Source organism: Salvelinus namaycush, chromosome 10 (assembly GCF_016432855.1).
Source record: "Salvelinus namaycush isolate Seneca chromosome 10, SaNama_1.0, whole genome shotgun sequence".
NCBI classification, from domain to species: Eukaryota; Metazoa; Chordata; class Actinopteri; order Salmoniformes; family Salmonidae; genus Salvelinus; species Salvelinus namaycush.
In genome coordinates, this window is record NC_052316.1 from 44,504,245 (window position 1) to 44,521,189 (window position 16,945).

The 16,945-nt window shown below is 39.6% G+C and overlaps 1 protein-coding gene across 1 annotated transcript; it reads right to left on the minus strand.

Moving 5' to 3' along the window:
* Positions 1-4,036: 4,036 nt before the first annotated feature.
* tm4sf18 (transmembrane 4 L six family member 18) lies at positions 4,037-15,012 on the minus strand. The gene is made up of 4 exons (XM_039002947.1): positions 14,603-15,012; positions 11,948-12,019; positions 8,966-9,114; positions 4,037-5,335 (listed from the first exon to the last, which is right to left on the minus strand). The coding sequence occupies exons 1-4, from the start codon at positions 14,777-14,779 to the stop codon at positions 5,137-5,139; spliced, it is 597 nt and encodes a 198-aa protein (XP_038858875.1). The 5' UTR covers positions 14,780-15,012; the 3' UTR covers positions 4,037-5,136.
* Between the last annotated feature and the right edge of the window lie 1,933 nt (positions 15,013-16,945).

Consider the following 16,945-nt stretch of genomic DNA (forward strand, 5'->3'; position numbering starts at 1 on the left):
TCACACAAACACACACAGATGCAGAATCTCCAGACCTCTGACCTTTGATCTGGAGAAGGCCATCACTTATTTTCCCCAAATGGTATGTAGTATCTTATGTCTATCTGACTGCTACAAACATGTACACACAAACACATTGGTTTAACTCTCCAAGTGGGGACCAAATAAACGTATTCTCATTCAAAATCCTATTTTCCCTAACCGAACCTTAACCCCAAACCCATAACCCTAACCTGAACCCCTAATACTAATTCTAACCCTAAACCTAACCCCTGAGCCTAATATATTATTTTTTCCTTTTGGGGACTGGCAAAATGTCCTAATTTTTATTTATTTTCTTGTTTTTCTATCCCTGTGAGGACTATTGGAACCCAAAAGGATAGTAAAGTTAGACAACACACACTAACACTGGCCACTGTGTACATAATTCTACCCATTGTTACTTTGTCTACCAAATCCACAAAGAGAGCTTTATTTCTGACAACAATGGCCAATCGCATCGTAGGACAATGAGTTGCTTCAGTCAATCACTGGTAAACAGACACTATTTACATAAGACCCAAAAGGACACAGAGCATGACGATGTGGTTTCCTAACTCGAAGCAAAAATCAACATGGTTTACGGGAATAGTCAAGGGAAATGTAGTATTCTTTCTAACAAAGATATCTACATATATTTTAGGATGTTGGGTATCCCTGGAAATAATTTTGTTAACATAGCTTGTCTCTTAGCACAACTTACCCCTGGGTATGAGGTAAATTGCGCCAGGGGACAGGGTGAGTTAAGCCGCCTACAAATTTCTGTACTAAATTCAATTTTACCACTTCCTTTTTATTTCCCAAACACAGTTCAACACAATCACAATAGCTGTTTTGTCTTTTAATAATTTGAAGCATCTTTTAACACAGGCTTAACACCTAACAAACACTATGTACTTTTTAAACACTTTTAACATAGGCCCTGTGGTTACCTCATATCACAGCAATAATGATTTGCGTTATGCCTGGCAAGAAAACACTTCAATTTGCTTAACTTGCCATTGGCTCAACCATTGGCTCAGCTTACCCCGTGGCCATTGGCTCAGCTTACCCCGTGGCCATTGGCTCAGCTTACCCCGTGGCCATTGGCTCAGCTTACCCCAAGGCAAACAATTGGACTATATTTGCCAACACAGGAACAAGGATGCACTTTCATGCCAGGTTTAGGACCTCATATTGAAGGTTATAGAGACCCCCCACTGATGTATATAACAATCTTAACATGATCTACTAGGTTTAGGACCTCATATTGAAGGTTATAGAGACCCCCCACTGATGTATAGAACAATCTTAACATGATCTACTAGGTTTAGGACCTCATATTGAAGGTTATAGAGACCCCCACTGATGTATAGAACAATCTTAACATGATCTACTAGGTTTAGGACCTCATATTGAAGGTTATAGAGACCCCCACTGATGTATAGAACAATCTTAACATGATCTACTAGGTTTAGGACCTCATATTGAAGGTTATAGAGACCCCCACTGATGTATAGAACAATCTTAACATGATCTACTAGGTTTAGGACCTCATATTGAAGGTTATAGAGACCCCCACTGATGTATAGAACAATCTTAACATGATCTACTAGGTTTAGGACCTCATATTGAAGGTTATAGAGACCCCAACTGATGTATAGAACAATCTTAACATGATCTACTAGGTTTAGGACCTCATATTGAAGGTTATAGAGACCCCAACTGATGTATAGAACAATCTTAACATGATCTACTAGGTTTAGGACCTCATATTGAAGGTTATAGAGACCCCCACTGATGTATAGAACAATCTTAACATGATCTACTAGGTTTAGGACCTCATATTGAAGGTTATAGAGACCCCGACTGATGTATAGAACAATCTTAACATGATCTACTAGGTTTAGGACCTCATATTGAAGGTTATAGAGACCCCAACTGATGTATAGAACAATCTTAACATGATCTACTAGGTTTAGGACCTCATATTGAAGGTTATAGAGACCCCAACTGATGTATAGAACAATCTTAACATGATCTACTAGGTTTAGGACCTCATATTGAAGGTTATAGAGACCCCAACTGATGTATAGAACAATCTTAACATGATCTACTAGGTTTAGGACCTCATATTGAAGGTTATAGAGACCCCCACTGATGTATAGAACAATCTTAACATGATCTACTAGGTTTAGGACCTCATATTGAAGGTTATAGAGACCCCAACTGATGTATAGAACAATCTTAACATGATTTACTAGGTTTATGACCTCATATTGAAGGTTATAGAGACCCCAACTGATGTATAGAACAATCTTAACATGATCTACTAGGTTTAGGACCTCATATTGAAGGTTATAGAGACCCCAACTGATGTATAGAACAATCTTAACATGATCTACTAGGTTTAGGACCTCATATTGAAGGTTATAGAGACCCCAACTGATGTATATAACAATCTTAACATGATCTACTAGGTTTAGGACCTCATATTGAAGGTTATAGAGACCCCAACTGATGTATAGAACAATCTTAACATGATCTACTAGGTTTAGGACCTCATATTGAAGGTTATAGAGACCCCAACTGATGTATAGAACAATCTTAACATGATCTACTAGGTTTAGGACCTCATATTGAAGGTTATAGAGACCCCAACTGATGTATATAACAATCTTAACATGATCTACTAGGTTTAGGACCTCATATTGAAGGTTATAGAGACCCCAACTGATGTATAGAACAATCTTAACATGATCTACTAGGTTTAGGACCTCATATTGAAGGTTATAGAGACCCCCCACTGATGTATAGAACAATCTTAACATGATCTACTAGGTTTAGGACCTCATATTGAAGGTTATAGAGACCCCCCACTGATGTATAGAACAATCTTAACATGATCTACTAGGTTTAGGACCTCATATTGAAGGTTATAGAGACCCCAACTGATGTATAGAACAATCTTAACATGATCTACTAGGTTTAGGACCTCATATTGAAGGTTATAGAGACCCCGACTGATGTATAGAACAATCTTAACATGATCTACTAGGTTTAGGACCTCATATTGAAGGTTATAGAGACCCCCACTGATGTATAGAACAATCTTAACATGATCTACTAGGTTTAGGACCTCATATTGAAGGTTATAGAGACCCCAACTGATGTATAGAACAATCTTAACATGATCTACTTTGGTTTGGACACAACCATCATGAAACCTCTAACACAATAAATGAATTTGCTTACAACTTTTCCCCATGTGGCTTCTTCCTTCACAGACGCCATGAAATGAAGACCTCTTCCTAAATATTTGGTCACGTGATTCATTTTGTGTTTCCAAGAAACAATGGTGGCTCAACTTACCCTTTTGGCTCAACTTACCCCACTCTCCCCTACGGGAAATCCAGCATGTCCTCACCATAGGCTACTGAGGGTCAACCAGTAACGTGAGGGGACAACAATGACCTCTCAGTAATCTAAGGTCATGCAACAACAACAAAAATCCCAATTAGTCAATGACTAACCTCTTCCCCAGGCTAAAATGGGTCTGGCCCAATCTAACTGGTCAATGACAATAACCAAATCTACTTTTTGCTCTTGACCAATGGTTGTAGCCCAGCGTATTCCAAGTGGTGTTAAAATATTGTAGTTCTACATTTGAGCCAGATAGTGGGAGTATAACATCAGAACTATGGAAGTCTATGGAATGATGTGGCAGTATGGCCCTATACCAAATGGACCCCTAAACCCTATGCACTTGTCGAGATATGAGAGGATTTGACAAGGTTAGCATATTGTAACAGCTCCACCTTTCCTTCTAATAGGTTAGGTGGAAGTTTCAACATATTGATTAGAAGTTGAGTGAAGGATTTAGGGGTCGATTTAGGATTACGCCTATGACTTTAATAGCTGTCCATTGGTAAATACTTACTCAAATAGGTATCAAAATATACAACTTTGACAAATATAGCATGTTTACTATAAAACAAAATAGGAATAATCAGAACAATTGAAATGCAAAATACTTATTTATTTAAAGCAGCACAAACGTTATAAAAATATTACAAATGCACTAAATATATAAATTGATTTATCTTAACATCTAGAATCTGTGACACAATCATTTACAATACACTTCAAATGAAAACATTAATACAAAAGACAAAACTCTCATACATTGACATCATTTCAACAACAACAAATCAATGTGATGATGTTCAATCAACGTGGAAAACTGATTGGATTTGCAAAAAATATTTTTATCCACCAAACGTAAAACATTTTACTGCAGTGGGCTAAATCAAGGTCACAAGGTTGGTGTTTCTTGGTAGTCTTAAACAAATCTACTTTGTATACAAGAGGTGTAAACTCAAAGTATACACCTCAAACACATGGTTAGAGTTTAAATGTATTACATTTTGAGTTTGCATCCCAATACTACACTTTAGATATATCACAGAAGACTAAAATATAACAAAACTGTTTGACAGAGAAACACCTGATTTAAAAAATAAATAAAAAAATTCATTTTTAAAAATTTTATCCTGTTTATTAATTATGACCTATTATGACTTTTTGTTGATTTCATGTAAAATTCACCTTAGTTGACAACTCAAACTAATGTAAATCAAAACTAGATGTTGAACTGACATCTGTGCCCAGTGTGTTAAGACATAATATAAAAAATACAGACATAAAAAAGGCTATTGTTGCGGTCTTTATAATACAAACTTTCATCCGGTGTGTTATAATACAGTGCTTTGTAATGAATACCATAAATTAACTGAACATTCAAACAGGTATCTCTCCCTCATACAGAGATGACGCAGCATTCGCTTGAAAAATCACACTTCCTGATTAGAAACCAATAAGGAGATAATAATGAGTGTCTAGGAAGTAATGTTCCCCCAGCTGGTAATGTACACTCTCCTGTTTTATGTGTCATTTCATGGGTATGCCACTGGATCTTATGTTATATGCATGCGTGTGTATGTATCATTTACATGTGTGTGTGTGTGTGTGTGTGTGTGTGTGTGTGTGTGTGTGTGTGTGTGTGTGTGTGTGTGTGTGTGTGTGTGTGTGTGTGTGTGTGTGTGTGTGTGTGTGTGTTCAGGCGTTGAGGGTATAGTCCTGTTTGTAGCAGCAGGGTCTGCAGACAGCTGTCACCAGTCCGTTGATGACCTGTAGGAAACAGATGATAAACTCCAACCCACTGAGACCCAGCAGGATGGACAGCAGGGTCACGTTCCACTCCACGATGCTGACGGGATTCGAACACTTAGACCACGTCTCCTGCTCAAACAGGTACCTGTGGACAAACACAGGGGGAAAGTTGTAGTTTTGTGTATATGTTCTGTAGTATTGTGTATATTGTAGTGTTGTGTATATATTCTGTAGTATTGTGTAGTATTGGGTAGTACTGTGTAGTATTGGGTAGTATTGGGTATATTGTGTTTTTTGTGTAGTATTGTGTAGTATTGGGTAGTACTGTGTATATTGTGTATATTGTGTAGTATTGGGTAGTACTGTGTATATTGTGTAGTATTGGGTAGTATTGTGTATATTGTTGATATTAAGTTTAGAAGTTGTGAGGTGTTAAGAACAGGCTGTTATTTCATAACTCCAAACCAGTGTTGGAGTAGTAAACTACGTGTAGTTAAAACATTTAACTCCATTTTGCAGTAACTTGCTGGTAGTTAAACTACATTTAAACCTACGTAGTGTTTTCAGTAGTTAAATACTTTTCTGCCATGTAGCATTGTAGCTAACTATTGGCACTACACACTACTTTTATTTTGCAAAAAGAAAAGACAATACCCACATGAAAAAAATACTATAGTATAATATGGTAGAAATACTATACTATTTACTGTTGTGTTTTTGTGGACTAAAGTCTGTAGTGACACTACAGTGAATACTGTAGTAGTTACTGTAGTATACTGTAGTATTTAAAGTTAACTATAGTATAAATACTGTAGTAAAAGAAAACTGTAGTATAAACTATAGTCATTAATGTTTTGTTTTTTTGCGGATTGTAGTATAATGTTGTATTTGCTGAAATGTTTTTGCAGACATTACTGTAGTATTTACTATAGTGTTTGTGTTTTATTATATTTGAAATAGAAGTCTTTGTCCTTCAGGAAACCTACTGGAGAAATACTAAAAGAACACATGTTCTACCACCTGCAGGGAGTTAGGACTGGGATCTGAACAGAGAGTTCAGAGATCCTGTTATTTTCTATAGCCTGTAGGGAACACAATATATAGTCTATACTTGGCATGTAGGTTTTTCACTTATGGTTGCCACAAATTACGATATGTGTTAGGTGAATGGACAGGGTATATGTAAATTAAATACAGTTTTTTTGCGGATAATACTGTAGTATTTACTAGAGTACTTTTTTGTGTGGATAGTATTTACTAAAGTGATGTTTTTATTCAATTTTATTTGGAATGGCAAGCCAGACAAAATTAAACATGCCTATTTATATAATGAATATGAATTCGGAGGGCAGAAATGATTTAATATTAATATCATTAGACCTCTCACTAAAGGCTTCAGTCATACAAAACATACGCTTAAATCCGAACTGGTTCTCTAACAGATTAGTAAGAATGGCCTTTTCCCATTTATTCAGATTACAACCTCTCACTTTCGGTTATTTGAAAATGAAATAATCTCCAAAATATAGCTTTTTTTAAAACAAGCCATAGAAAGTTGGTTGCAATTGCATTTTAATCCACCAGAAAAGACCGAACAAATATTACAACAAATATTATGGTTAAACTCGAATATACGAATTGATTGATTAATATACTAATTGATTGTGGGGCGGCAGGTAGCCTAGTGGTTAGAGCGTTGGGCCAGTAACCGAAAGGTTGCTGGAGCGAATCCCCGAGCTGACAAGTTAAAAATCTGTCGTTCTGCCCCTGAACAAGGCAGTTAACCCACTGTTCCCTGGTAGGCTGTCATTGTAAATAAGAATTTGTTGTTAACTGACTTGCCTAGTTAAATAAAACGTTTTTTAAAACATTATATTTTTTGGGGGGGGGTGGATATAATAAATAGGACTGGTGGAGTTATGTCACACATGCAGCTATATCTATATGGAAATATCTTCTCTATCCAAAATTACAACCAACTAATTGCAGCATTACTGCAAAAATGGAAGAGGCAAGTGGTAGGGGGAGAAAGTAAGGAAGTTGTCTGTCGACCCTGAATTAAAGACCAAAATTGGTTAAAGAAAAATGTGATAAATAAAAAAGTATACCAGTTTCATTTAAGGACCAAAAAATTGACAGCTGTGCCGTACAGATCGCAAAATACACTACACAGTGCATTCGGAAAGTATTCAGACCCATTGACTTTTTGTTCCTCATCAATCTACACAAATTATCACATAAAGACAAAGCGAAAACAGGTTTTTAAGCATTTTTGCAAATGTATACATTAAAAAAAGAAAAGAAAAAAGAAATACCCGTAGGCCATTTGCTACGAGACTCAAAATTGAGGTCAGGTGCATTCTGTTTCCATTGATCATCCTTGAGATGTTTCTGAAACTTGATTGGAGTCCACCTGTGGTGAATTCAATTGATTGGACATGATTTGGAAAGGCACACACCTGTCTATATAAGGTCCCACAGTTGACAGTGCATGTGAGAGCAAAAACCAAGCCATGAGGTCGAAGGAATTGTCTGTAGAGCTCCAAGACAAGATCGTGTCGAGGTACAGATCTGGGGACGGGTACCAATTTCTGGAGCATTGAAGGTCCCCAAGAACACAGTGGCCTCCATCATTCTTAAATGGAAGAAGTTTGGAATCACCAAGACTCTTCCTAGAGTTGGCTGCCCGGCCAAACTGAGCAATCGGTGGAGAAGGGCCTTGGTCACTCTGACAGAGCTCCAGAGTTCTTCTGTGGAGATGGAAGAACCTTCCAGAAGAACAACCATCTCTGCAGCACTCCACCAATCAGGCCTTTATGGTAGAGTGGCCAGATGCAAGCCACTCCTCAGTAAAAGGCACATGTCAGCCCACTTGGAGTTTGCCAAAAGGTACCTAAAGACTCTCAGGCCATGAGAAACATGATTTTCTGGTCTGATGAAACCAAGATTGAACTCTTTGGCCTAAATGCCAAGTGAGCAATTTCCGAATGCACTGTATACACAAGTACCAGTACCGAGTCCACAAGTGGACTTAATTCAAGTTGTAGAAACATCTCAAGGATGATCAATGGAAACAGGACGCACCTGAGCTCAATTTCGAGTCTCAAAGCCGAGGGTCTGAATATCTTTGTAAATAAGGTATTTCTGTTTTTTATACATTTGCAAAAAATGTCTAAATCTGTTTTTGCTTTGTCATTATGGGCTATTGTGTGTAGATTGATGAGGATTTTTTATTAATTTCATCCATTTTATAATAAGGCTGTGACGTAACAAAATGTGGAAAAAGTCAAGGGGTCTGAATACTTTCTAAATGCACTGTAGCCAAGTTATTGTTACTCGCAGACACCCTGGACCCACCCTCATTGGGGGAAAGGTGATACCTAGTCAGTTGTCCAACTGAATTTATTCAACTGAAATGTGTCTTCCGCATTTAACCCAACCCCTCTGAATTAGAGAGGTGCGGGGGGAGGGGGGGCTGCCTTAATCAACATCCACGTCTTTGGCGCTCGGGGAACTGTGGGTTAACTACCTTGCTCAGGGGCAGAACGACAGGTTTTTACCTTGTCAGCTCGGGGATTCGATCCACACACAACAGAAAAACACAGACATTTGTTTCTAATTCAGAAACTAAACGAAGCTTTAATAGCTAGAATATTTCCAGAATAAATGATTATATATTATTATAAATGATTATATATTATTGAAAATTATATATTATTATAAATTATTATATACTATTATATATTATTATAAATTATTATATATTAGCACTAACCTTCCTCCATCGTTGGCGAAGGGATAGGACCATACCAGAGTGGTGGCACACTCACACCGAGGTCCCTCCAACATGGCCATGGCAGAGATGACAAAACAGTACCCCGACCCGGCCAAACCAACTAACGCTGCTGTGACTGATCCACACATCTGGAATACACACACACACATCTATAATACAGACACACACATCTGTAATACACACACACACACATCTATAATACACACACACACATCTATAATACAGACACACACATCTGTAATACACACACACACATCTATAATACACACACACACATCTATAATACACACACACACACATCTATAATACAGACACACACATCTGTAATACACACACACACACACATCTGTAATACACATATATAATACACATCTATAATACACATATATAATACACATCTATAATATACACATATAATATACAAACATAATATACATATATAATAGACATATATAATATACATATATAATAGACATATATAATACACATATATAATACACGTATATAATACACATATATAATACATCCATAATACACACACACACACATACATAATACACATATATAATACACATCTATAATACACACGTATACTTGTAATATACACATATAAAACACTTATATAATACACATATATATATACACACATATATAATACACATGTATAATAAACATATGTAATACACATCTATAATATATATATATATATATATAATACATTAGTATATACTGTATATACACACACATACACTACCATTCAAAAGTTTGGGGTCACTAAGAAATGTCCTTGTTTTAAAAGAAAAGCACATTTTTTGTCCATTAAAATAACATAAAATTGATCAGAAATACAGTGTAGACATTGTTAATGTTGTAAATGACTATTGTAGCTGGAAATGGCAGATTTTTTATGAAATATCTACATAGGTGTACAGAGGCCCATTATCAGCAACCATCACTCCTGTGTTCCAATGGCACGTTGTGTTAGCTAATCAAAGTTCATTTTAAAAGGCTAATTGATCATTAGAGAACCCTTTTGGTATTATGTTAGCACAGCTGAAAACTGTTGTCCTGATTAAAGAAGCAATAAAACTGGCCTTCTTTAGGCTGGTTGAGTATCTGGAGCATCGGCATTTGTGGGTTCGATTACAGGCTCAAAATGTCCAGAAACAAAGTCCTTTCTTCTGAAACTCGTCCGTCTATTCTTGTTCTGAGAAATGAAGGCCAAGACTGCCAAGAAACTGAAGATCTCGTACAACGCTGTGTACTACTCCCTTCACAGAACAGCACAGTGGCTCTAACCAGAATAGAAAGAGGAGTGGGAGGCCCCGGTGCACAACTGATCAAGAGGACAAGTACATTAGTGTCTAGTTTGAGAAACAGACGCCTCACAAGTCCAACTCGCAGCTTCATTAAATAGTACCTGCAAAACACCAGTCTCAATGTCAACAGTGAAGAGGCGACTCCGGGATGCTGGCCTTCTAGGCAGAGTTGTAAAGAAAAAGCCATATCTCAGACTGGCCAATAAAAAGAAAAGATTAAGATGGGCAAAAGAACACAGATACTGGACAGAGGAAGATTGGAAAAAAGTGTTTTGGACAGACAAATCTAAGTTTGAGGTGTTCGGATCACAAAGAAGAACATTTGTGAGACGCCGAAAAAATGAAAAGATGCTGGAAGAGTGTTTGACGCCATCTGTCAAGCATGGTGGAGACAATGTGATGGTCTGGTGGTGGTAAAGTGGGAGATTTGTACAGGGTAAAAGGGATCTTGAAGAAGGAAGGCTATCACAAGATAGCAAGATGCAGTAGATGGTATAGAGTACAGTCTATACATATGAGATGAGTAATGTAGGCTATGTAAACATAAAGTGGCATAGTTTAAAGGCTATCACTCGATTTTGCAACGCCATGCCATACCCTCTGGACGGCGCCTAATTAGAGCCAGTTTCCTCCTACAACAGGACAATGACCCAAAGCACAGCTCCAAACTATGCAAGAACAATTTAGGGAAGAAGCAGTCAGCTGGTATTCTGTCTATAATGGAGTGGCCAGCACAGTCACCGGATCTCAACCCTATTGAGCTGATGTGGGAGCAGCTTGACTGTATGGTATGTAAGAAGTGCCCATCAAGCCAATCCAACTTGTGGGAGGTGCTTCAGGAAGCATGGGGTGAAATCTCGTCAGATTACCTCAACAAATTGACAACTAGAATGCCAAAGGTCCGCAAAGCTGTAATTGCTGCAAATGGAGGATTCTTTGACAAAAGAAAAGTTTGAAGGACCCAATTATTATTTCAATTAAAAATCATTATTTATAACCTTGTCAACATCTTGACTATATTTCCTATTCATTTTGCAATTCATTTGATGTATATTTTCATAGAAAACACAGACATTTCTAAGTGACCCCAAACTTTCGAACGGTAGTATATATATAATCTCTCTTTCTCACACACACACACACACACACACACACACACACACACACACACACACACACACACACACGCACGCGGTTCAGGCCTGCCTGTTACACCCAGAACAGCTGCATAACAATCCCCATGAGAGGAGTGTGTGGGTGTGTGAGGAGAAATGTTGGCTGTTACAAAACATCTTATACACAGATAAGGTTCAGCTCCTCTTCCCGGATGCTTTGTACTCCCTGATGACGAAGCCTCCTTCTCATATCATTAGTGTACCCCGCTAATAGTGTTACAATGGCACTGTGTATAATTAGCTAAGCATAGCCTACCTAGGTTTTTGCATTAGCTTTAGCACAAGTGTTAAAATTGACCTTTGTAATATCAGTGATTATATTAATAGGATCACAGCCCCCCAAAAAAAGTGGTGAACAGTTTGATGAAAAAAAGCTTGAAATAAAGTTTAAAATCCAGGCATGTCACAATGATCTCACAAAACACAAGGCCCTAATGACGAGACGTAACCAAAGCATCAGTACTCACCACAAAGCTTTCATTCCAACAGCAGCCTGTACATTTCCCCAGGCTGATGAACACGCCGGCAGGCAGGAACATCTACAGAGACACACAACGGGGGGGGGAAATCTCAGGTTCTTGTGTGATATTTCAGTGCATCAATCCATCATCATCTATAGACAGTATCCTCAAGAGCTCTGTTGTTGAAGCACTGTACTGTACTGAACTGTACTGTAAAACTATCGCTAATCACAACAACAACAAAAAGATGCTCCATAGAACAGTCTCATAAAAACGTGGCTATTCCCCCACTCTACTGTAGGTGTCTGGTCAAATCAAACTCCTAGGGTACGTGGCTATTCCCCACTCTACTGTAGGTGTCTGGTCAAATAAAACTCCTAGGGTACGTGGCTATTCCCCCACTCTACTGTAGGTGTCTGGTCAAATCAAACTCCTAGGGTACGTGGCTATTCCCCCACTCTACTGTAGGTGTCTGGTCAAATCAAACTCCTAGGGTACGTGGCTATTCCCCCACTCTACTGTAGGTGTCTGGTCAAATCAAACTCCTAGGGTACGTGGCTATTCCCCCACTCTACTGTAGGTGTCTGGTCAAATCAAACTCCTAGGGTACGTGGCTATTCCCCCACTCTACTGTAGGTGTCTGGTCAAATAAAACTCCTAGGGTACGTGGCTATTCCCCCACTCTACTGTAGGTGTCTGGTCAAATCAAACTCCTAGGGTATGTTGGAGGAAGAGTTGACAACCATTTTCCTTTGTCTCCTATTGTATCTCCACAGTTAGGAAAACAGCTGAGGGAAGGTCGAAGCTCAAACCCACTCTTACAAAAAACAGCAAAAGATCAATTCCTCACACACATGGATTTACTAAAATCAGATTAGCACCTGTGTCAGATTAATACCTGTGTCAGATTAGCACCTGTGTCAGATTAGCACCTGTGTCAGATTAGCACCTGTCAGATTAGCACCTGTCAGATTAATACCTGTGTCAGATTAATACCCGTGTCAGATTAGCACCTGTGTCAGATTAGCACCTGTGTCAGATTAGCGCCTGTCAGATTAATACCCGTGTCAGATTAGCACCTGTCAGATTAATACCCGTGTCAGATTAGCACCTGTTTCATATTAGCATGTGTTTTCATCAGAAAGGAAATACAAGACCAAAATATGAAACTGTTATAACTTCCCTAAAGTTCTCTTAATTATCTTGATCTTTTATTCTGTCTTTTGTTCCCTGAACCGCTTGTTAACCTGACCCCTAAACCGTCAACTCAACAGTACTACAACTGTAGCCGGTGTAGTAACAACAGGATGACATATACTGTAGCCGGTGTAGTAACAACAGGATGACATATACTGTAGCCGGTGTAGTAACAACAGGATGATCTATACTGTAGCCGGTGTAGTAACAACAGGATGATCTATACTGTAGCCGGTGTAGTAACAACAGGATGACATATACTGTAGCCGGTGTAGTAACAACAGGATGATCTATACTGTAGCCGGTGTAGTAACAACAGGATGATCTATACTGTAGCCGGTGTAGTAACAACAGGATGACATATACTGTAGCCGGTGTAGTAACAACAGGATGATCTATACTGTAGCCGGTGTAGTAACAACAGGATGATCTATACTGTAGCCGGTGTAGTAACAACAGGATGACATATACTGTAGCCGGTGTAGTAACAACAGGATGATCTATACTGTAGCCGGTGTAGTAACAACAGGATGATCTATACTGTAGCCGGTGTAGTAACAACAGGATGACATATACTGTAGCCGGTGTAGTAACAACAGGATGACATATACTGTAGCCGGTGTAGTAACAACAGGATGACATATACTGTAGCCGGTGTAGTAACAACAGGATGACATATACTGTAGCCGGTGTAGTAACAACAGGATGATCTATACTGTAGCCGGTGTAGTAACAACAGGATGATCTATACTGTAGCCGGTGTAGTAACAACAGGATGATCTATACTGTAGCCGGTGTAGTAACAACAGGATGATCTATACTGTAGCCGGTGTAGTAACAACAGGATGACATATACTGTAGCCGGTGTAGTAACAACAGGATGATCTATACTGTAGCCGGTGTAGTAACAACAGGATGACATATACTGTAGCCGGTGTAGTAACAACAGGATGACATATACTGTAGCCGGTGTAGTAACAACAGGATGACATATACTGTAGCCGGTGTAGTAACAACAGGATGATCTATACTGTAGCCGGTGTAGTAACAACAGGATGATCTATACTGTAGCCGGTGTAGTAACAACAGGATGACATATACTGTAGCCGGTGTAGTAACAACAGGATGACATATACTGTAGCCGGTGTAGTAACAACAGGATGATCTATACTGTAGCCGGTGTAGTAACAACAGGATGACATATACTGTAGCCGGTGTAGTAACAACAGGATGATCTATACTGTAGCCGGTGTAGTAACAACAGGATGACATATACTGTAGCCGGTGTAGTAACAACAGGATGATCTATACTGTAGCCGGTGTAGTAACAACAGGATGATCTATACTGTAGCCGGTGTAGTAACAACAGGATGATCTATACTGTAGCCGGTGTAGTAACAACAGGATGATCTATACTGTAGCCGGTGTAGTAACAACAGGATGATCTATACTGTAGCTACTCACCAACACGCCTCCCCCTCCGATGCCCATCATGAACCAGACCAGCCTGGACAGTTTGTCCTGTTGCACGTATTGGATCTTTAGTTCAGGGAAGAACAGCAGAAGGTTGGCCACAATACAGCACACCGCCAGGGGCAGGAGGGCAAAGCCCAGCGACCGCACAAAACCCGTAGAGCACATCGCCCCTACCACACAGGAGAACGAGGAGGAGAGGAATGGAGAGGAGGAGTGGAGCGGGGATCACCAAGGAGACCAGCGAGTGGAGAGAGGAGTGGAAAAATGCAGAGAGAAGGGTAGAGGATCCGTGAAGAGAGGAATGGAGGGTAAGAATGGAGAGAGAGAGAGAGAGAGAGAGAGAGAGGGGAAGGTCGGGGTTCTGTTCACAGCTGTAATCCAGGAAGGAAACTGAATGGTTTCCCTCGTGTGTCTGGGTTTTAACTGAACCCTCCACCTCCTGAGAGTCTGAGGTTGATGACGCAACCAGCTCCATTTTAGGGCGAGGGGCTGAGTGGAACGGACGCCACAGGAAGAGAGAAGGGTGAGAGTCTTGAGCCCTGACCAATCCCTCAGGGCCGGAAAGCATTCTGTCCGAAAAACTATGAAAAATCCCTTAGGAATTCAGAGAGCGGGGGGGGATTGACAGCTAGTCTTACTGGGGTCTGACACATGACTAAAAATACATTACAATTGACATATATTTATGGAACCTCCTCCACTACTCCACAATACTCCAGGGGGCGGTGAACTGTGAACGCCCTGACAAAGTTAACCAACAGGTCAACAGACTACCACAAAGAATATACAGTATGAACAGTAGAGGATTTTGGTTTGTAAAAGCAGATTACAATCCCTTTACGTGTTTATTTGAACAGTAAAGCTAAAACAATGGCTGCCCTCCAGGACATCTACAGCACCTGGTGTCAAAGAGAGACCAAGATGATCGTCAAGGACCTCTACCATTCTACAGTGCATTTGGAAAGTATCCAGACCTCTTGACTTTTTCCACATTTTGTTACAGTACAGCCTTATTCTAAAAAATAAAAAATAAAAAAATTAATCCTCACCAATCTACACACAATAGCAAAGCAAAAACAGTTTTTTTGATATTTATGCAAATGCTTGAAAAAAGAAAACATACCTTATTTACATAAGTATTCAGATCCTTTGCTATGAGACTCAAAATAAGCTCAGGTGCATCCTGTTTCCATTGATCATCCTTGAGATGTTTCTACAATGGGAGAACCTTCCAGAAGGACAACCATCTCGGCAGAACAGCACCAATCAGGCCTTTATGGTAGAGTGACCAGACAGAAGTCACTCCTCATCCTCCTCAGCCTGCTTAGACTCTCAGACCATGAGAAACAAAATTCTCTGGTCTGATGAAACCAAGATGTAACTTTTTGGCCTGCATGCCAAGCGTCACATCTGGAGGAAAGCTGGCACCATCCCTATTGTGAAGCATGGTAGTGGCAGCATCATGCTGTGGGGATGTTTTTCAGCGGCAGGGACTGGGAGACTAGTCAGGATCGAGGGAAAGATGAACGGAGCAAAGTACAGAGAGATCCTTGATGAAAACCTGCTCCAGAGTGCTCAGGACCTCAGACTGGGGCGAAGGTTCACCTTCCAACAGACAACGACCCTAAGTACACAGCCAAGACAACGCAAAAGTGGCAGTGTAGCAACGCTCCCCGTCCAACCTGACAGAACTTGAGAGAATCTGTGGAGAAGAATGGGAGAAACTCACCAAATACTGGTGTGCCAAGCTTGTAGCGTCATACCCAAGAAGACTCGAGGCTGTAATCACTGCCAAAGGTGCTTCAAGAAAGTACTGAGTAAAGGGAAAGGGGGATACCTAGTCAGTTGTTCAACTGAAATGTGTCTTCCGCATTTAACTCTTCTGAATCAGAGAGGTGCGGGGGGCTGCCTTAATCAACATCCACGTCTTCGGCGCCCGGGGAACAGTGGGTTTACTGCCTTGCTCAGGGGAAGAACGACAGATTTTTACCTTGTCAGCTCGGGGATTCGATCCAGCAACCTTTCGGTTACTAGGCTACCTGCCGCCCCAGGGTCTGAATACTTATGTAAATGTGATATTTCAGTGTTTTATTTTTAATAACACAAATCGATGCACCTGGCACCTACTATCATACCCAGTTCAAAGGCACTTAATTTTTTTGTCTTACCCATTCACCCTCTGAATGGCGCACACACACAATCCATGTCTCTATTGTCTCAAAGCTTAAAAATCCTTCTTTAACGCGTCTCCTCCCATTCAGCTAACAAGTGGACAATAAGTGGAAATAAAATTAGATCTGATTAGATTATTAATTTCTCTCTGTACAGTAC